General features: G+C 54.4%; 1 protein-coding gene across 2 annotated transcripts; it reads right to left on the bottom strand.

The window, feature by feature from the left end:
• Positions 1 to 9,925: 9,925 nt before the first annotated feature.
• On the bottom strand, positions 9,926 to 20,965 carry LOC119928934 (phytanoyl-CoA 2-hydroxylase interacting protein). Of its 2 annotated transcripts, none has more exons than XM_038747481.1 (5): positions 20,688 to 20,965; positions 16,465 to 16,652; positions 15,319 to 15,493; positions 13,097 to 13,214; positions 9,926 to 12,599 (listed from the first exon to the last, which is right to left on the bottom strand). In XM_038747481.1, exons 2-5 carry the CDS (start codon positions 16,630 to 16,632, stop codon positions 12,065 to 12,067), a joined length of 996 nt encoding a protein of 331 aa, XP_038603409.1. In that variant the 5' UTR covers positions 16,633 to 16,652; positions 20,688 to 20,965; the 3' UTR covers positions 9,926 to 12,064. The 2 variants fall into 2 exon arrangements, with proteins under 2 accessions (XP_038603409.1, XP_038603411.1); XM_038747483.1 differs by lacking the exon at positions 20,688 to 20,965 and adding an exon at positions 19,859 to 19,970.
• Positions 20,966 to 20,998: the final 33 nt, after the last annotated feature.

The raw sequence follows: 20,998 nt of genomic DNA on the forward strand, positions 1-20,998 counted from the left end.
CCCAGCCACGTGGCCTGCTGTCTGGTCCCTCCCTGACCCTTTCGTCACGCGCATGAACCACCCCAACCTTAAAAGCCAAACCCCTCAGCTCTAGAGAATGAAAGCCTACCCCATGCCTCCTCCGGAACCTGGGGTCTAGGGGTCTATGTTCGGGGCTCCTGAGTTCTTTGGAATAATAATAATAATAATAATGGCATTTGTTAGGCGCTTACTATGTACAAAGCACTGTTCTAAGCACTGGGGAGGTTACAAGGTGATCAGGTTGTCCCACGGGGGGCTCACAGTCTTCATCCCCGTTTTACAGATGAGGGAACTGAGGCACATAGAAGTGAAGTGACTTGCCCAAAATCACACAGCTGACAGTTGGCGGAGCCGGGATTTGAACCCATGACCTCCGACTCCAAAGCCCGGGCTCTTTCCACTGAGCCACGCTGGAAGCGGCCAGAGAGAGATATGCGGCTCTCCCAAGCAGAAGCAGTGCAGCCTGGTGGAAAGAGCACTGGCCTGAAACTCAGAGGACCTGGGTTCTAATCCTGGCTCTGCCACTTGTCCGCTGGGTGACTTTGGGCGAGTCATTTAACTTCTCTGTGCCTCATCTGTAAAATGGGAATTAAGACTATAAACTCTATGTGGAACAGGGGTTGTGTCTGACCTGATTATCTGGTAGCTACCCCAGCACTTAGTACAGTGCCCGGCACCCAAGTAAGTGTTTACCCAATACAATTAAAAAATAATAAGAAAAAAAGAAACTGCCTACAGAAACCTGTGCCCTCACTCCCTGCAGTTAGGCACAACTCCCCTCTGGACCCGAGAAGAATGACCCACCGTCAAACCCACGTTCTGGGGGACTGCAAGAGTGATGGACACCCTCCAACCACCTCCAGGCTCCTTCCACGGTCAGCAAGCGCACCCGGAAAGCTGACCCTGAACAGGAGCCAAGGGTGCTGCCCAGGTAATAATAATAATAATGGCATTTGTTAAGCGCTTACTATGTGCCGAGCACTGTTCTAAGCGCTGAGCACTGTTCTAAGCGCTGGTGAGCCAAGGGAGTGGGGAATCATGTGACAGGCTGGGCTGGGGAGAAAGGCTCCTCCAGAGAGATCACGGCGTACGGGCCTTGAGGTCAGAAGGTCATAATAATAATAATGATAGCATTTATTAAGCGCTTCCTATGTGCAAGGCACTGTTCTAAGCGCTGGGGAGGTTACAAGGTGATCAGGTTGTCCCACGGGGGGCTCACAGTCTTAATCCCCACTTTACAGATGAGGGAACTGAGGCCCAGAGAAGTGACGTGACTTGCCCAAGGTCGTGACTGCTGCCCCCAGCTCCGCCACTTGTCCGCTGTGTGGCCTTGGGCAAATCATTTCACTTCTTTGTGCCTCGGTTACCTCCTCTGTAAAATGGGGATTAAGACTATGAGCCCCGTGCAGGACAGGGACTGTCTCCAACCTGATTTGCTTATATCCACCCCAGTGCTTAGGATAGAGCCTGGCACACAGTAAAGGCTTAACAAATATCACAATTATTATTAGTAGTAGTAGTACTTTTAGACTGTGAGCCCACTGTTGGGTAGGGACTGTCTCTATACGTTGCCAATTTGTACTTCCCAAGCGCTTAGTACGGTGCTCTGCACATAGTAAGTGCTCAATAAATATGATTGATGATGATGATGATGATAGTAGTATTCCTTGCTGATGGTCGCTCTGGCCACCAGAGCCCCAAATGCTGCTGCTGCTCTTGCCTTGTCTCCCTCCACCTCAACCTCCCTTCCCTCCCTTTTCCCTCTCTCTCCTTCTCCCTCCCCTCCTGTGCATCTGGAGCTAATCTATTCCAGATGCAGTGGCCTAGCTTTTTACGGCCAGTTGCCTGTGGAGGCTTCAGTTCTGCTTCCTGAGGGCCCCCATCCCAAGGGATGCCCCTTCCCACCCCCTTCCACTCCCCTGTGTCTCCCTTTCCCTTAGCAGTGAGGAGGAGGAAGAGGAGGAGGAGGAGGAAGACCAAGAGGAGGAGGAAGAGAAGCAGTGAGGCAGGCAAGATCTAGCAGAACTGGGTGGGGGGCTAGTGAGGGGAGGGTGTGGAGACCACAGGCTTCCCCTTAATAAAAGGAGCCCAGAAGATAGTAGAGAAGCAGGGGGCCTAGAAGAAGTAGCGTGGCCACATGGAAAGAGAACCGTCCAGGGAGTCAGAGGACCTGAGTTCTAATCCCAGCTCTACCAGATGCCTGCTGGGTGACCTTGGGGAAGTCACTTCACTTCTCTGGGCCTCAGTGCCCTCACCTGCAAAATAGAGATTCAATCCTTTTCTCCCTCCTACTTAGACTGTGAACCCCATATGAGACCTGATTATCTTGTATCTACATTTAGTCTAGTGCTTGGCATATAGTAAGGACTTAACGAAAGCCATCATCATGGTTATTATTTTGAAAAGAGCCGAAGACTAGGGGGAATTCTGGTCATAGACCATCTAATCGCTGAGTACAGAGGTGAATGGGGAAGGGATTCTGGTGTATTGTTGGGAGTGTTTAGTACAGTGAGCCCCACATGAGACAACTTGATCAGCTTGTATCCTCCCCAAGCACTTAGAACAGTGCTCTGCACATAGTAAGCGCTTAACAAATGCCAATATTATTATTATTATTATTATTATTATTACAGTGCTCTGCACACAGTAAGCACTCAATAAATATGATTGAATGAATGAGAGTGAAAGTGCGAGGAAATGGCGGGTCAATAAGTATATGTGATCTAGTGAAACGTGAGCGTGTGTATATATGTGGGTAAATGGGTGACTTTTTTGTATTGGTGAGCATGTTTATGAGGGTGTGAACAAATATGGGTCAGTGTGGAATTGTCAGTGAACGTGTGATTGTAACTGTGAGTTGATGTGTGTAAGCGAATGTATATGTGGTACTAAGTGCACTATATGTGTGGTGTTGAAGTGTAAAGGAGAGGGGGTCCAGATCCTCCGTTCACCCCTTGGTCCCCTGTTCCATTACTGTCACTTCACCACCTCCAGTCTCCCTACCTGGGCTGAGAGGAAGGGTACACAGGCCAAGAGCAGCTGCAGTGGCGAGGATAGTCTCAGGTCAATCAATCAATCAATCATATTTATTGAGTGCTTACTGTGTGCAGAGCACTGAACTAAGCGCTTGGGAAGTACAAGCTGGCAACATATAGAGACAGTCCCTACCCAACAGTGGGCTCACAGTCTAGAAGGGGGAGACAGAGAACAAAACCAAACATACTAACAAAATAAAATAAATAGAATAGATAAGTACAAGTAAAATAAATAAATAAATAGAGCAATAAATATGTACAAACATATATACATATATACAGGTGCTGTGGGGAAGGGAAGGAGGTAAGATGGGGGGGATGGAGAGGGGGACGAGGGGGAGAGGAAGGAAGGGGCTCAGTCTGGGAAGGCCTCCTGGAGGAGGTGAGCTCTCAGTAGGGCCTTGAAGGGAGGAAGAGAGCTAGCAGCCATTCCACAATGCCTTTAGGTTGTCCACATGTTCATATGGATCACAGTGGAAGTGAGGAGAGGGGAGCAGCAGGGGAGAGAGTGTGAGAGGGATGGGCTGTAAGCAACCTGGAGGACTGGGAATGTGTGTCCCGTTTCTTTATTTTGTACTCTCCCCAAGCACCGGTTACAGTGCTCGGCACGCAGTAAGCATTTGATAAATGCCGTTGACTGGTTGACTGATATTGAGAGAGAGGTGGAGGGGATTAAAAAAAAAAGTCAGTCGCATTTGATAAATGCCATTGACTGGTTGACTGATATTGAGAGAGAGGTGGAGGGGATAAAAAAGAAGTCAGTTGCATTTGATAAATGCCATTGACTGGTTGACTGATATTGAGAGAGAGGTGGAGGGGATAAAAAAGAAGTCAGTCGCATTTGATAAATGCCATTGACTGGTTGACTGATATTGAGAGAGAGGTGGAGGGGATAAAAAAAGTCAGTCGCATTTGATAAATGCCATTGACTGGTTGACTGATATTGAGAGAGAGGTGGAGGGGATAAAAAAAAAAAGTCAGTCCTTACGCAGGCGCGAGTGAGAAGATCAGGCTTAGTCTGGATTTGGGCCAGGTGGGGGGCTGCTTATGGGCCCCCTCCCCTCTCTTTCCTCCCCCCTCACCCCAACTGCTTCATGGCCCATCAGGCTGCAGAGATCAGTGTCCTCAACAAGGCTGGTGAATGCAGCCCCTCAGGAATCTCAGCAGTGCATGGGGAGAGCGCACCTGTGTGATGCGTCATGCTTGGGCACATCACCATCTTTCTTCCCTGCCAGCTTCCCGGGGGTTAGCACAAGCCCCAAAGACAGGAGCAAAGAATGGGTAGGGACTTGGCTTGGGAGGAGCCAGACCAGATGAGGAAGGAGGGAGAGAGGAGTGGTCTGTTCGGACTGAGGATGGTGGGGCGGGGGGCAGAGTGGAGGGGTATAATAATAATAATAATAATAATAATAATAATAATAATAATAATAATGGCATTTGTTAAGCGCTTACAGTGTGCCAAGCACTGTTCTAAGTGCTGGGGGGGATACAAGGTAATCAGGTTGTCCCACATTGGGCTCACAGTCTTAATCCCCATTTTACAGATGAGGCCACTGAGGCCCAGAGAAGTGAAGTGACTTGCCCAAAATCACACAGCTGACAAGTGGCGGAGCCAGGATTAGAACCCCTGGCTCCCAAGTCCAGGCTTTTTCCACTGAGCCACGCTATATGCGGGGGCGCTTGGGGGATAATAATAATAATGATAGCATTTATTAAGTGCTTACTATGTGCAAAGCACTGTTCTAAGCGCTGGGGAGGTTACAAGGTGATCAGGTGGTCCCACAGGGGGCTCACAGTCTTCATCCCCATTTTACAGATGAGGTCACTGAGGCCCAGAGAAGTGAAGTGACTTGCCCAAAGTCACACAGCTGACAAGTGGCAGAGCCGGGATTAGAACCCATGACCTCTGGCTCCCAAGCCCGGGCTTTTTCCACTGAGCCACACTACATGTGGGGGCGCTTGGGGAATAATAATAATGATAGCATTTATTAAGCACTTACTATGTGCAAACCACTGTTCTAAGCGCTGGGGAGGTTACAAGGTGATCAGGCTGTCCCACAGGGGGCTCACAGTCTTAATCCCCATTTCACAGATGAGGTCACTGAGGCCCAGAGAAGTGAAGTGACTTGTCCAAAGTCACACAGCTGACAGTTGGCGGAGCCGGGATTTGAACCCATGACCTCTGGCTCCCAAGCCCGGGCTTTTTCCACTGAGCCACACTACATGTGGGGGCGCTTGGGGAATAATAATAATGATAGCATTTATTAAGCACTTACTATGTGCAAAGCACTGTTCTAAGCGCTGGGGAGGTTACAAGGTGATCAGGTTGTCCCATGGGGGGCTCACAGTCTTAATCCCCATTTTACAGATGAGGTCACTGAGGCCCAGAGAAGTTAATTGACATGCCCAAAGTCACACAGCTGACAAGTGGTAGGGCCGGGATTTGAACCCATGACCTCTGGCTCCCAAGCCCGGGCTTTTTCCACTGAGCCACACTACATGTGGGGGCGCTTGGGGAATAATAATAATGATAGCATTTATTAAGCACTTACTATGTGCAAACCACTGTTCTAAGCGCTGGGGAGGTTACAAGGTGATCAGGCTGTCCCACGGGGGGCTCACAGTCTTAATCCCCATTTCACAGATGAGGTCACTGAGGCCCAGAGAAGTGAAGTGACTTGTCCAAAGTCACACAGCTGACAGTTGGCGGAGCCGGGATTTGAACCCATGACCTCTGGCTCCCAAGCCCGGGCTTTTTCCACTGAGCCACGCTATATAATAATAATAATAATGATGGCATTTATTAAGCGCTTACTATGTGCAAAGCACTGTTCTAAGCACTGGGGAGGTTACAAGGTGATCAGGCTGTCCCACGGGGGGCTCACAGTCTTCATCCCCATTTCACAGATGAGGTCACTGAGGCCCAGAGAAGTGAAGTGACTTGTCCAAAGTCACACAGCTGACAGTTGGCGGAGCCGGGATTTGAACCCATGACCTCTGACTCCAAAGCCCGGGCTCTTTCCACCGAGCCACGCTGGAAGACTGTTTACCCTTTGTATTCAAGAGGAGAAAACAGAGGATTGGTGAGTTACACCCTGGCTTGGGAAGACCCTGGACACAAACACTCAGAAAATCCCGTTAATACCTGGGGATGCCCTTAATGAGTGGGACCCTGGGAGCTGAAGACTCAATTATCTCGGGAAAACCCTGCGGACCATCTCTACATGTTGCCAACTTGTACTTCCCAAGCGCTTAGTACAGTGCTCTGCACACAGTAAGCGCTCAATAAATACGATCGATGATGATCTGTGAGTCCCACCCCCTCAGGACTCAGGCCCTGGAGGAAGACCAGGAATTCCCAACTCCAGGAATGGGGATACAAGGTGAGAAAGACGGGCGCTGGTGGACTTGAAGGACTTTCACGAAGGGTGCGGACATCGGCGGAGGAAGTAGCCTGGCCTAGTGGGTGGAATATGGACCCGGGAGTAAGAAGGACCGGGGTTCTGATCCCAGCTCTGTCGCTTGCCCACTACGCGATGTTGGGCAGGTCACCTGACTTCTCTGTGCCTCAGTTACCTCACCTGTAAAATGGGAATTGAAACGGTGAACCTCATGTGGGACACGGACTGTGTCCAACCTGATTATTTGGTGCCTACCTCAGTGCTTAGTACAGTGCCTGGCGTATAGTAAGCACTTCACAAATACCATTAAAAAAAGGGCCGTGAAATGAAGGGCGGACTGGAGGCTGAGGCCAGAATGGGGACCTTGCTGAGCTGACTGCCATTTAGAGAGGGGGCTGCTTTCTGTCGGTGAAGCCTGAAGAGAAGCGGCGTGGCTCAGTGGAAAGAGCCCGCGCTTTGGAGTCAGAGGTCATGGGTTCAAATCCCGGCTCCGCCAACTGTCAGCTGTGTGACTTTGGGCAAGTCACTTCACTTCTCTGAGTCTCAGTTACCTCATCTGGAAAAGGGGGATTAAGACTGGGAGCCCCCCGTGGGACAACCTGATCACCTTATATCCCCACCAGTGCTTAGAACAGTGTTTTGCACATAGTAAGCACTTAACAAATGTCATTATTATTATTATTATTATTATTATTATTATTCTCTGTGCCTCAGTTACCTCATCTGTGAAATGGGGATTAAGACTGGGAGCTCCCCGTGGGACAACCTGATCACCTTATATCCCCACCAGTGCTTAGAACAGTGTTTTGCACATAGTAAGCACTTAACAAATGTCATTATTATTATTATTATTATTATTATTATTCTCTGTGCCTCAGTTACCTCATCTGTGAAATGGGGATGAAGACTGGGAGCCCCCCGTGGGACAACCTGATCACCTTTTAATCTCCCCAGCGCTTAGAACATTGCTTTGCACATAGTAAGCGCTTAACAAATACAATCATTATTATTATTATTATTATTATTATTATTCTCTGTGCTTCTGTTACCTCTACTGTGAAACGGGGATTAAGACTGGGAGCCCCCCGTGGGACAACCTGATCACCTTTTAATCTCCCCAGTGCTTAGAACAGTGCTTTGCACATGGTAAGCACTTAACAAATGCCATCATTATTATTATTATTATTCTCTGTGCCTCTGTTACCTCATCTGTGAAACGGGGATGAAGACTGGGAGCCCCCCGTGGGACAACCTGATCACCTTTTAATCTCCCCAGCGCTTAGAACAGTGCTTTGCACATGGTAAGCACTTAACAAATACCATCATTATTATTATTATTATTTTCCCAGGACCGAGGCTCACTAGGTGGTAAATCAACCTTAATGAGCCCCATCTAGGACAGCCGCCTGTCAGATTAGACTGTGAGCCCACTGTTGGGTAGGGACTGTCTCTATGCGTTGCCAATTTGTACTTCCCAAGCGCTTAGTACAGTGCTCTGCACATAGTAAGCGCTCAATAAATACGATTGATGATGATAGAGTGTTGGTGAGGGCCATTTTTGGGGAAGTCCCGGGCTTCGTGTGTCTTGGGTCAGAGAAAGAAAGCGTGTCAGCATTCCCTTGGTTAGAGGCAGATCCCCCTGGACACCATAAAAAGGGAAAAGGGAAGCTCTCTGTGTCCATCCTCCTCTGCCTCCTCCTATCTCAACCCGGGGAGCCTTCATCCCGATTCCCCCGAGAAGTCACGGCGTAATGGACACAGCAGGGGCCTGGGAGTTGGAAGGTCACGGGTTCTAATCCAGCTCCTCCAGTGCTCTGCTGTGTGACCTTGGGTGAGTCACTTCACCCCTCTGGGTCTCAGTTACCTCATCTGGAAAATGGAGATTAAGACTGTGAGCCCCAGTTGGGACAACCTATCTTGTGTCTACCCCAGTGCTTACAACAGTGCTTGGCACAGAGTAAGCGCTTAACAAATACCATGATTATTAGTATTATTTTTAAGAGAAGACTGAGAAAGGTGGGAACTGGTCCCTTGAAAAGGCAGGGAGGAGGGAAACTGTCTTTCTAAAATTTTTTTTGATGGTATTTAATGATGGCATTTATTAAGCGCTTACTATGCGCAAAGCACTGTTCTAAGCACTGGGGAGGTTACAAGGTGATCAGGTTGTCCCACGGGGGGCTCACAGTCTTCATCCTCATTTTCCAGATGAGGTCACTGAGGCCCAGAGAAGCGAAGTGACTTGCCCAAAGTCACACAGCTGATAATTGGCGGAGCCGGGATTTGAACCCATGCCCTCTGACTCCAAAGCCCGGGCTCTTTCCACTGAGCCACGCTGCTGTATTTGTTAAGCACTTAATATGTGTCAACTACTGTTCTAAGAGCTGGGGGTAGATACAAGTTTTGCCCTGTTTCTCTCTTGCTGATCACCTCTTTGTGTAGCTATTCAGAGCCCAGGCTCTCCCACATGAGAGGGTAGGGGCCAAGCCAAGGATTCCAGGGCTCATAATAGGCTCCCAAACCAGAGGGGACCAAGAAAGCAAACAGTGAGCTCAAAATGTAACCTCCTGAAGGGTTCTTAGACACAGGGAGAGGCTAAGGCAGTCTTGGGCAGTCTTGCAAAAGGATGGATTCCTGCTGTCTTGATGGAATGACCCTGCCTAGAGGCAGAGGGATGGACACGATGACCTCTCAAGCCTCATCCTAGCCCGGGAATTCTACAATAGAGTCGGAAGATTCTGAACCCTCCGTCCTTTCCCGATGAATCCCCCCACCCCCAGCTCCCCGTGGTGCTAGCTTGCAAGGTTCCCGCTCAGGCTCTGGGCTCCGCTCTGGGAAACGGTCGTGGGCACAGCTGGAAAAGAGATCCAAGGCCTTTCCAGGTGCTTGGAACATGAATCCGCCCAGCCCCAGTCCATCCTTTTCCCCAGATCATTCGGTCACCCTGTGGCACTCACACAAATGGGTCTTCCAGCCTTCCAGTTGCCTCTCCTGGGAGGCTATCCCAGCCTCATGGGGAACTGGCCATCTCAAGGTCCTCTGCCGCTTCATTTCTCCTGAATTAGGCCCTAGGAATCACTGGATTCCTTGGCTTTTTTCGGGGGAGGGGTACGGAGAGGGGGTTCTGTTCAAGCTGAGAGATCATTTTAGTCACTTCACACTAGTAGACGTGGGAGGGATTCGGTACAACAACCGTGCAGTCGTGCCGAGGGGAGAGAGGAGAGGGGAGAGGGGCCCTGGTGGGGCATTCCTAGCTCCTCTGCCCCTCTTTCCCACCGAGGGGAAGCAGCACCCTCTGTTCCTTCCCCTCCCCAAACCTCACCTCCGCCAGAGAGGTGACCTGTGGGTTAGTCCCAGACTCCTCCCTGACCCCTCGAGTCCCACCCGACTCCTCCGTCCGAGCCCCCGCGTCCTCCGTCTTCCCGCCCTCTGCCCAGCCCAGTGGCAAGGAAAGGAAGAGGGGCGGCGGGGCTCAGGCGGTGGTGGTTTATTGACGCATATTGTAAGCACAGCACAGTCGGCCATCAGCGCAGGCCAGACACGCGGACTGGGGAGGGAGAAGGGGCCCTCGCCGGCATTGCTGGAAGCAGGCGGAGGGGGACGGGCCAGAATTGCCTGTTGCTGCTTCTTCTCCTCCATCTGTCTCCTCGCCAGCCTCCTCCACTCCCCCCTTTGCCCTCGGCCCCAGCCCGGGGACAGCTTTCTCTAGATCCCCTCTCTTTCTCGGTGAAGGGGGGAGGCCCTCTGGCTCTATCTTGGCTTCCCCGTTCTGCGACAGCCTCCCGTTCCAGCCGTCACTCCCTCCTCGGTCGCCTGTTCTAAGGAAGGCTGCCCGTTACCCCGAAATCCACACCACCTTCTGATCGGTTTGTCACTTCGTTGCCTTCCGGACTGCCTCGTCTGCCGGTCTCCCTCCCTGCCTGCCTTCCTGCCTCCATCTTGTCTGCATCAAACTCCCTCTGAGCACCCCCCAGCCCTAGCTTCTGGTTTCAAAAATGGAACTTTTACCCCCCCTCTCTCTTTCTCTTTCTTCGCCATCCTGCCCCCCCCCCCCCATCCCCCATCTGCCTGGAATTCTCACCCACTTTCTACGTCACCCTCGCCGCCTCGTTCCTAGGCAGCCCACCCGCTCCAACCTCCGCACGACCACACTAAAACGACAAATACGGGAAATCGTTGCAGGGGGCAGGGGGCGGGCCTTGAGGGGAGGCTCCGGCTCCTCACCGGAGTCCCGAAACCCCCCTACAACATGGGAGGCAGCTGGGGGGTGGCGGGGGGAGGCGCTTTACCCAGCAGGTGCCTGCTTGGGCAAAATCCACCGAGTCTCTGGGGGCAATGCCAGGCCCCTGCGGGTGGGCAGGACGCCCCAGGGCCGGGGTAAAGGGAGAAGCTCAGTCCGACTCACGCACGGGCACAACACGGGTACGGCACCAGGGTAAAGAGAGCGAGCAAAGCATCATAGCTGAACACTGTGCCGGGGGGCCGGGGTGGGGCACCATAGCCGGCTCCAAGCCGGTCCTCACCAGGCTGGGGAAGGGGCTCTCCTGGGTTCCTTCTAGGTGCCCCTTCCCTGCCCCCCTCCCCCTCGCCGCACTTCCCAAACCCAGACTGAATTCCACCGCTCTAGAGAAGGGCGTGGAAGAGTCTGAGGGCCCTCAGCTCCACAGAAAGAAAACAACTCCGGCAGCCAAGGCCAGGAGCCCTCCAGGCGGGAAAAAGGAAGAGAGGGCAGCCATTCTGCAGCTGGCCATCCTAGAGAGTGTGAAGGACAGGGTAGGTTGTGTGTGTGTGCGGTGGATTGGGGGGGCGTCAGCCATGCCCGGGGGCAGCTCTCCCCATGCAGGAGATACAGCGGGGACAAGGGGCAACCGAAGATTACATTATCATCGCACGGGGACTATTTCTAGGGGGCTTCGGGCTCAGGGGTGGGAGCGGCCTAGGGAGCGGGCCTCAGAGCACCCAGCTCCACGGGAGAGATGGAAAAGTGTGCAGCCCCCTCCCCACGCCCTACCCCTACCCTTCCCCCCACCCTGCTGCATGTCCACCTAGAGTCCCGCCGTGAGAAGATCGAGGCCCTCCAGCCCGTGGCTGCCGGGCACCGAGGTCCCTTCCCTTCCCCAGAGGAGGGCAGGGCCCTCTGGGACAGGAACGGTGCCCCGCAGGGACTAGAGGGACATGGAGACTTCAGGGACACTAACACAACCCCTCCCACCCGATAGCTTTGCCCAGCCAGTCTGGCACAGCCCGCTCAGCCAGAACCGCCACCACAAGGGAGGGTCTTTGTGATTTGGCTCAACTGCGAGGGAAGCGCCAAGGGCCTCGCCGGTCGGTCAGGAGGCCCGAGCCCTCCCTCGATCCCTCCAGTACCAGCGGGGAGGGAGGGAGGGAGAGAGACAGAGAGACAGACGAGACGCACGAAGACGGAACAGGGGGTGGGAAGAGAAGGAATGGCGGGGGAAGAGAGAGAGAGAGAGGGAGGGAAGGAAAGGGGGGGAGAGGGAGAGAGAGAGAAAGAGAAGCCTCGCTCCTGGGGCTAGTCCCGTCCCATCTTCCGCTCCGGCGATGTCCTCCTCGCTGCCCACCTCCAACCCATCCGGCCCCTCCAAGTCCCTAGCGCCCCACACTGATGTTGCAGGTCTTGCAGCTGGGGTCCTTCTTGGCGTCGGCAGTGGAGAGGCTCATGAGCTGGTGGCCACTGATCTCCCCCAGGGTGCCCAGCGACAGGTCGACGGGCTCCGTGTAGATCAGCTCCAGGATGAGATCCTGGGCGTGGCGGAAGACCAGCTCCCCTTCCTCTACGCTGCAGGTCAGGAACTTGTTGCAAGCAAGGTCCAGCAGGGGCAGCCGGTCCCGGCAGAAACGGTCACCCGGAGAGCCCTTGGGGGCCAGCACCAGAATGGCGTAATGGTAGGCCGTGTACATGCAGTAGAAGTCCGCAAAGTAGAGGTTGGTGCTGGGGTTGAAGAGGCGCTGGGCGGGAATCTGGAAGCGCCAGCGGCCGTAGGGGGAGTCCTGGGGGGGCTGGCCGGTGTTGAACTCGGTGTTGCAGCTGAAGAAGACCCCGTGGAGCATACCGCTGGTGGGAGAGCCGTGGCTGCCGCTGTTGTCCTTCAGATAGGGTTGCAGCATGTTTCCGCAGTGAGTCCTGACCGGCCAGGGAACGGGGGGGGGGGGAGGCGGAGAGGATTGCAGCCGGTCAGTCTGCTGGGAGGGGCCGAGGGGTCCGCTTCCCGGGGCTCCCTGCTGCCCTCCCGGATGGGTTGACACTCCCGCTCCTCCCCAACGGGGTCCTGTCTCAGCCAGCCCCATGCCCGCTCCCCGAGCCGGGGCCCATCTTGTCTCTCTGCTCCCCTTCTCCACGGGGCATTCCTGCCCCCCTCCCGCCTCATCCTTCAGGGGACCCCGGGGGTCTCAAATGCCAACCCCAAAGCACCGAGACATCGTCGTGTGGGGCGCGTGGGGGAGAGCGGGCATCCCCAGCTTTGGGTGGCCATGTCCGCTTACCCCGGGGCGGAGAACGGGCCCAGAAGGAGGAGGGCTCACCAGAGGGGGGATGGAGAGCTGGGGTGCGGGGGCATTTGAGGAAAGCTTAACTTGTGGGGAGAAGTGGGGAGGGAGCCCTTGGGCCCTAGGATCCCATACCTAGCATGCTGGAAATACTCCTTGTTCTGATTGCGGTAGAAGACGGAGAAGCGAAGCATGCGGCCGGCAATCTGCTCTGCTTTCTCCTGAAGCTGGGCCAGATGCTCCTTGGCGTAATCTGTGAGGGTCCAAAGTGGACATGATCACAGGGCTGGCTGGCAGCCGCAGCCCCTCTTTCCCACTCTCCCCAACCCGTATTTTCCCAAATCTCCAGAAATCCCCAGCCCAGGGAGCACGGGGAGTAGAGCTGGATGAGTCTGGAGGTGAGTAGGGCAGACCACCCCTCCCAGAGGGTTTGGGTACCAGAGAGGGAGGCCAGTCAGGCCGGCGTCCCGGGCCCTCTTGGAAGGCTGGGAAGTGGGGATCAGGTTGGGAACTCGGGGGGATCTAGTTTTCGCTTGAGGGAGGAAAGGAGACTGGAAATTTGGATCGTTGGATTTCGGCCCAAATGGTGTGTGGAAGAGAGACTTTGGACCCCCTGGTTCCCACTGTGGAAGGTTCAATCTGTCAGTAGCAACAGTAGTGGTTGAGCACCTCTTGTGTGTGGAGCACTGATTCGTTCATTCATTCATTCAATCATATTTATTGAGTGCAGAGCACTGTACTAAGCGCTTGGGAAGTTCAAGTGGGCAACATAGAGAGATGGTCCCACACCCAACAACGGGCTCACAGTCTAGAAGGGGGTGCTTGGGAAACAGACAAAGAAATAAAATCCCTGTTCTCCTTCCCTGTTAGACCATGAGCCTCAGGGGCACGGGGACAGTGACCGGCTTGCTTATCTCCTCTAATAATAATGATGGCATTTATTAAGCGCTTACTATGTGCAAAACACTGTTCTAAGCGCTGGGGAGGTTACAAGGTGATCAGGTTGTCCCACGGGGGGCTCACAGTCCTAATCCCCATTTTACAGACGAGGTAACTGAGGGACAGAGAAGTTAAGTGACTTGCCCAAAGTCACACAGCTGACAATTGGCGGAGCCGGGATTTGAACCCACGACCTCTGACTCCCAAGCCCGGGCTTTTTCCACTGAGCCATGCTGCTTCTCGTGCTGCTCTCTACCTCAGCGCTCAGCACAGTAAGTGATCAACAAATGTCATTATCATTATTGTAATTTTTTATCATTATTATTGTCATCCCTGCCATCTGGGAAACAGATATAAATTGATGAATGACCAGGAAGAGTGTGTGTGTGTGTATGTGTGTGTTTGTGTGTGTTGGGGGGTGTTAATTAAACAGATAAGCAATGGTATTTACTGAGCGCTTCATGTGTGCAGAGCACTAATAGCCTGGAAAACTCTACAACAGAGTCGGTAGACACAAGCCTCGCCCGTAAGGATCTTACAGTCTACAGTGGGAGATAGACACTAAAATAAATTACAGAAAGGGGAAATGGGAGAGTATAAGTGCATGTCTACAAGTCGGGTGGGGCTGGGGGTGGGGCGACCATCAAAGTGCTTAAGGGGTACAGATCAGGGAATAATCACGGAATACCTCCTGCAGGAGGTGACTTTGGGGGAGGACTCCCTCTGAAAAGAGGGAAGGGCTGTGGTTTGGTGAAGCTGAGCAAGGAGGATGTGAGGAGGGGGAAAAAAGTGAGAACTATTCTATTGAGGAAGATACTGGGGTTAGGACCGAAAGCAGGGGCATCTGGGGCAGCGCCTTTTTCAAGCACAGAGAGAGGCAGCGTGGCTTAGTGGAAAGATCCCAGAACTAGGAGTCCGGCGGCCCAAATCCTAATCCTGGCCCTGCCATTTGTCTGCTGGGTGATCTTGGGCAAGTCATTTCATTTCTCTGTGCCTCAGTTTCCGCATTGATCAAATGGGGATAAAATACCTACCTGTTCTCCCTTCCTCTTAGACTGTGAACACTGGGTGGGACTGGCACCGTGTCGTATCTGATTATTTTGAACCTACCCCAGGGCTTGGTACATAGCTCACTGTGGGCAGGGAACGCGTCTGCCAACTCTGTTGTACTGTACTCTCCCAAGCGCTTAGTACAGTGCTCTGCACATAGCAAGCCCTCAGTAAATACCACTGATGATGATAGTGAGCACTTAGTAAGTACCTCTATTATTATAATCATTGCTATATTTCATTATAAGTAATAATAATAAGCCTAAGGACTACAGGCTGATGAGCAGAGGTGGTAGGAGGGGTCTCTCCAGTGAGACACTCTTGGGGCAAGAGGGGCTCGGCGAGAGACAGAGGCCTCTGGCCCTTACCTCCGGTGCAGAACTCGACCGTCTCGCTCCAGCCAGACACCAAGTACTCTCCATCGCTCTGCTTCACGGCAGTCTGCACTGCTACGCTGTACTCGGTGCGAGGGCTCAGGAACCAGTGGCCTCGCACCGTCATGGGCAGGGGGACCGCCTTGGCCACCAGCTTGGTGGGGACGTCCTACGGGACGAGGAGAGAAAGGGAGGACGCCGGTGAGCTTCCCAGGGGCCAGGCCGGATGACCCAACGACCCTCGGAACTGGTCTAGGTGTCTCAGGCATCATGGCACTCTCTCCTTCTCGTAGGACAACCAAAGCCCCAACCGCTGCTGGTGGCCATTTTCCCACCCCGCTTCCTCTCTCCCAGGAGGGCCTGCCAGAGCAGCCCCAAACCTCCTCGACAACTGCCCTCTGAGGGTTCCCCTGAAACCCGCTTGCTTTAGAAGAAGAGGGAGGCTGGGGAGAGCCCGCCTCCCCACCCCGAGGCTGGGGGCGTCGAGGCCTTTGTTTTTTGAGGGAGATGTTGCTGAGAGCACTCCGCACTGCAGAGCCATCTCCACGGCAACAGCAAATGCTGAGAAACCGGGGAGGAACGAAAAAAAAAATGACCTTTTTTTTTGGGGGGGGGTGTTAAACGTTAGTGTTACCATGGCAACTGGCCTGCCAAAAGGCGCCCAGATTGGGTTGCCAGTTTCGGAGAAAGATGGTGAGTAACCCACGCTGATGTGGTCGTCGTGGGAACCAGCTACTTCCCACCTGGTCCTCCTCGCTTCCTTCTTCCTGACCGAGGAAGGCAGGAGCGCTCCCTCCACCGAGGTTGCCCAGACACCCTGGTATTCCCCCGACTCTCTTCTCCCATGGAAGCGCTCTGCCCTAGGCCTTGGGTCCCGGGGTACCGTGCCAAGACTTCTTCCCAATCTGGGTGTGGGGCAGAAGGCGGACGGCAAGGACAGGTTTGGGCAGAGGGCAGAGATGGCCCAGGTTTCCGTTCACGTGCAGGGTCAGATTTCGCGATCGAGGCCAGTCAACTGCTTCAACCCCAAACCTCCCTGCCAAAGGGCAGCTTCCCGTGATCCCTTCTGTGAATCCGAAACCCCAGAAACCGGGCTGCCCTGTTGGAGGACGCCCAAGGAGTGGCAGAGCACCCACTCACCCTATGCTTGAATTTGTTGGAGTTTTTATTCTCCTTCTTGTTGAGGTCGATGAAGTAGTGGGTGACCCGTTCCAGGTCACTACCCTCCATGGCCCAAGAGATGCGGAAGGAGTCGCAGGTGATGTTGTTGATCTCTATACTGTGAGGGGTGGACAAGAGCAGCTCCATTCTCACCTCCGGCTCAGTTCCTGTCGGGAGGGAAGAGGGAGAAATCAATACCATCCACCGGATTGAGGCTCTGCTGAGCTGACGGGGCTCCTCCACTGACATCCACTGGCCCTTTCTTCCGGGTGAAGCCCCCCACCCCCCAACCTCGAGACTCTCCGGGTTGTTTTTAGCCTCCTTGGCTGCTGCAGAGGAGGTAAGATTGGAGGGGAAGGAGAAGGATGGGTTGGAATGGCCTCCACGGGCCTCCGTCATGGTCATGGTTGCCCTCCCCAGAGAGGTGGATCTGAGGCAATTTTCACAGTCTACCGGTGGTAGCCCAGCGCCCACCCCCCTAGGTGGGGTCCCTAGAGGCCTCGTCCCAACGACAGAGGCCCAGTGACAGGTAGAACCGTGATGGCCACGCTGGGCCTGCCCCCTCCAACCGTCCCCACCCACTCCCGAAAGGCAGATCTGCCTAGAGAGGAGTGTGAAGGACCCAGGGATCTACCCCAGCCCCCCAGCCTGGGAGGTAGGCGAAAGGAGGGGTGTCCGGTCTCCCCACGCGGCTCTCCGCTCACAGCCCAGAAGGAGACTGAGGAGCAGACGGCCCCTGGCAGGTGGCAGGTGGCTCGGGCAATGAGAACGCTGAAGCAGGCACCCAGGGGGACGGAGTCACAGCAGATGGAGTCAGAGATGGAGGGGGATCTGGGCCAGCAGGCATGGTAGGACCAAGGTGGGAGGGACGGGGAAAGAGGAGGCACCTGTTTGAGAAGGTGGCCGGGGGAGGGGAAAGGGAGGAGCTCCTGAGGCCTTGGTGGCAGGGAGCTTGGAGAGGAGAAACAGACATCGTGATCTCTGTCTCCGTTCTCCCTAAGAGATTTCCCTGAAGCCCAAATCCTTCAGGAAGAGTGGAATTCTGGGTCTCAGATTAGTCGCTATCATCTTCTTGCCAATGTTACGGGCATCTGGCATGTGTTTGGGCATCTTGGGTGGACACGAGGCAGGTGTGGTGAAGGCCATAACTTTCTTCTCAACCTGAGCTCTGTTGTCTCTCCCTCTTGTTCACCGCAGCCTTTTTCCTCTTCCTTTCGTCATTCGTCCCTCTCTCTTGGTAGCTTTCCCTCTCCCTCAGTCACCCTCTCCTCCATTCATTCTTCTGTTCTCCCAGCCTTCTCTCCTTTCCTTCCTCTCTCACGTTAGGACTCTCTCGCGTGCTAAATCTCCCACCTTCCATTTTGTCTTCAAGCACGCTCGCCCTCTCGCTTTCCTTCCTTCCTTCCTGAACCCAGCTCCCTTGATCAGAGTCCCCGTGGCTGGTCCTCTCCAACGTGGCCAATCGATGCCAGCTCTTCTCCTCTCCCCATTTCCCGGGAATTTTAGGGGGAGCGGGGAACAAGGGGAGAGGACCACCTCCCCAAAACACCTTTGTGCCTGAGAGTACAGGTGCCTTTATTTATAGCTACAAGAAGTTCAGGTGCAGCCTACACCTTCCCCTTCAGTCAAGATTGCTCAGAGCTTGGCACTTCCAAATTTAACTCTGTGATACACTGGAAACAGGTGTAGGGGGAGGAGGCGGTGTCCCCCGGGACCTGGAGATTGGGGGTGGGGGAAACGGATCTTTCAGGGCATAATCGACATTGATAACCAGGATGGCCTAGTGGAAAGAGCACAGGCCTGGGATCAGAGGACCTGAGTTTGAATCCCGGCTCCGCCACTTGTCTGCTGGGTGACCTTGGGCGAAGCCACTTTACTTAGTGCCTGCGTTTCCTCAACTGGAAAATGGGTATTAAATCCTCCTCCCTCCTACTTAAACTTTGAGCCCTATATGGAACGGGACAGTGTCCAACCTGATTAACTCGTATCAGGCTTAGATGAGTGCTTGACACATGGTAAGCACTTAATAGATGTCATTCTTCTGGTTATTATAATAACCATTCCCATGTTCCACGTACTTCCTATATTTCGTAGGCTCAACTCGAACCAGTGAGAGGTTTTGTATTCATGGCAGTCTTAGGGATTGGGCCACAGGAAATCACCCAAGCACCCGAGCAAAGTCCGCTATCTGGGTGCAACCCAAATATCCCACTCAGGGATGCACTGGGCTGGCCCTGAGCGTCCCTCCCCCGGCCCTCTCCATGTACCCGCGGGGGCAGGGATCCGCCCATGCCCACTCCAGAGATGCCCGTAGGCGGGCCTACTGCGGGGCGGGCAGAGGAAGCTCTCTGGAGTCCGCGAGAGCAGCGTCTGCAAGGTTGCAGCTTGGTCTTGGCTCGAATCTAAAAGGCACTCTCACCCACCTAGGTGCAGTGGCACGCACACCGGTGCTTAGGAGGTGTGAGGGCATGCGTGCACATATGGGCACGCACACACTGTAAGCTTGACGCCTACAGTCTTGCGTCCTTATTATTAGGTTCCCTCGTGAAACAGCCACCGGGAAGACGAGGAGGAGACGAGATCTGGGGGTCCCAGGGGCTGACAGTCGGGGAGCGGGCTGCTGGGGTCTCCTCCGTCTGGGCAGCTGCCCTACTTTCACCCCCCACAACCCCCGCTCCCCACCCCCATTGTTCTGCGTGAGCTGAGATTCTTCCCCCTGGCCTGGTAGCGTGAGAATAATTGATAAGCAAGAGAGAGATGAAGCCGGTTTCCTGTGGACCAAGGATGAACCCCGGAGTTCTTCAGCCCAGCTGAGCCAGGGAGGGGAGCAGGGTGTGAGGGGGCAGGCTGAGACAGCACTGGGGAGAAACGCCCATCCCACTGTGTCAATAAACAGACATCGGCGCATTCACACACCCTCCCTCTTACATACACCTGCCTGTACACGCATACGCCCCCACACGCATGCATTCCCCGCACACGTATGCGCACAGAGCCGGGCCCCCCATGTATACCCACTCTCCCACAGGAATAACACAGCCTGAACACACTTGCGCTCACGCCTACTCGCATTCCCATCTCCGTCCGACCACTCTCACCCACGCCTGGTTTAGGTATGCCCTCACAAACCTTCGGCAGGTAAACACTGCCTCCCACATGCTTGCCCCAAATACAGGAGCACCAGAGTCCCATGTCCACCCAAGCACGCACCAAAGAACGCAGCGGGGACATCATCCTTCCACCCCCTTAGAGACAAGCACCCATGCATTCGCACACATGCACATTGCTCTCTCTCCCTCTCTCTCTCTCTGTAATATGCCTGTCTACACTTACATGTGTCTAGACGGGCTCATGCATCCTTCAGCATACGCATCTGACCACAAACACAGGATCCTCCACACCGCCCCACAGCAGTTCAGTCACAGGTATCCATCCGTCCCCCCACCCCGGTTGTTGCCTCTGGGTGGATTTTAATGCGGCATGTATGTGGCAAAACATACACAAGTTCATACGCCCGCTTAGGTCTTCATACGCACAAGCGCACGGTCTCCTTCACTACTGCACTCATGACGCCAGGGATACCCCCCGACATACATACGTACATAGCTGGCCCTCCCTCAAGAGGTACTCCCCCGCACACACATGTAGGTATGAACATGTTCACACGGCCAGCAAGGCAGCTCAGTGCGCATTCTACCACGTGGGCACACCCCCACACATACCAAGTCATGCCCACCCATAGCTGCCCACATGCGCCCGCACTTCAACATGCACCTGTACATATTATACATTTCACATCCAGACACGCGTCCACGGACAGGCGCCTCCAGTCCCCAGCAACCATGAGCAGCAACGCGTCCGCTCCTTCACGCGTGTTTCTCCGCGCCCTGCACACGCATGTACATGGCGCACCAATACACCCGCACGGGAGCAACCCAGTTGCAGAGGGAAACCATTCCTCTGCTGCGGCAGGACAGTCACGGGGTGACTAAGCCGTACGGCGCCCCAGAGCTCGGGTCCAGCTTCCAGCCTCCCCAGAGGCCCCAGGAGCAGGCAAGGTTGTTTGTTCTTGGGAAACACGGGAACATTTTCCAGAGGGTGGCCTGCCAGGTGAAAGATTGTCGGCGCCTATCATGCCATCTGTCCCAATCCCTCCTTCCCCTTGCCTCCCCGCAACCCCAGGGCCGCAGGATGCCCCTTACCTGGCTCTCCCGGGGACCACAGAGGAAGAGGACCAAGAAGAGAAGGAGGAGGATGCGGCCTGGGTTAGATCCCAGGACAGGGGGTGATGCCGCCCGACTTCTGGGTCACTGGCCGCAGAGCCGGCTCGCTCCTATCCCTGCAGCCACGGTGCCGTCTTCCATGCGAGAGCCTTCCCTGGCAGCTCCTGTCTCTCCCTGCGGCACAGGCTGTCTCCTACGAAATGTTCCTCGGCGGCTCCGAGAGGGGGGAGAGGGAAAATCAAAGCAGCGTGGAAGAGAGAGGGAGGGAGGAAGGAGGGACTAAGGGGTGG

Source organism: Tachyglossus aculeatus, chromosome 5 (genome assembly GCF_015852505.1).
Source record: "Tachyglossus aculeatus isolate mTacAcu1 chromosome 5, mTacAcu1.pri, whole genome shotgun sequence".
Classification (NCBI taxonomy): domain Eukaryota; kingdom Metazoa; phylum Chordata; class Mammalia; order Monotremata; family Tachyglossidae; genus Tachyglossus; species Tachyglossus aculeatus.

Bases quoted from the DNA above. Each gene is read 5' to 3' on its own strand.
- LOC119928934 (XM_038747481.1), bottom strand. From the start codon at position 16,632: ATGGAGCTGCTCTTGTCCACCCCTCACAGTATAGAGATCAACAACATC. The intron at 15,494-16,464 runs GTGAGTGGGTGC...CTCGTCCCGTAG, and splicing joins CCAACAAATTCAAGCATAGG to GACGTCCCCACCAAGCTGGT. The intron at 12,600-13,096 runs GTATGGGATCCT...CTGGCCGGTCAG, and splicing joins GAGTATTTCCAGCATGCTAG to GACTCACTGCGGAAACATGC.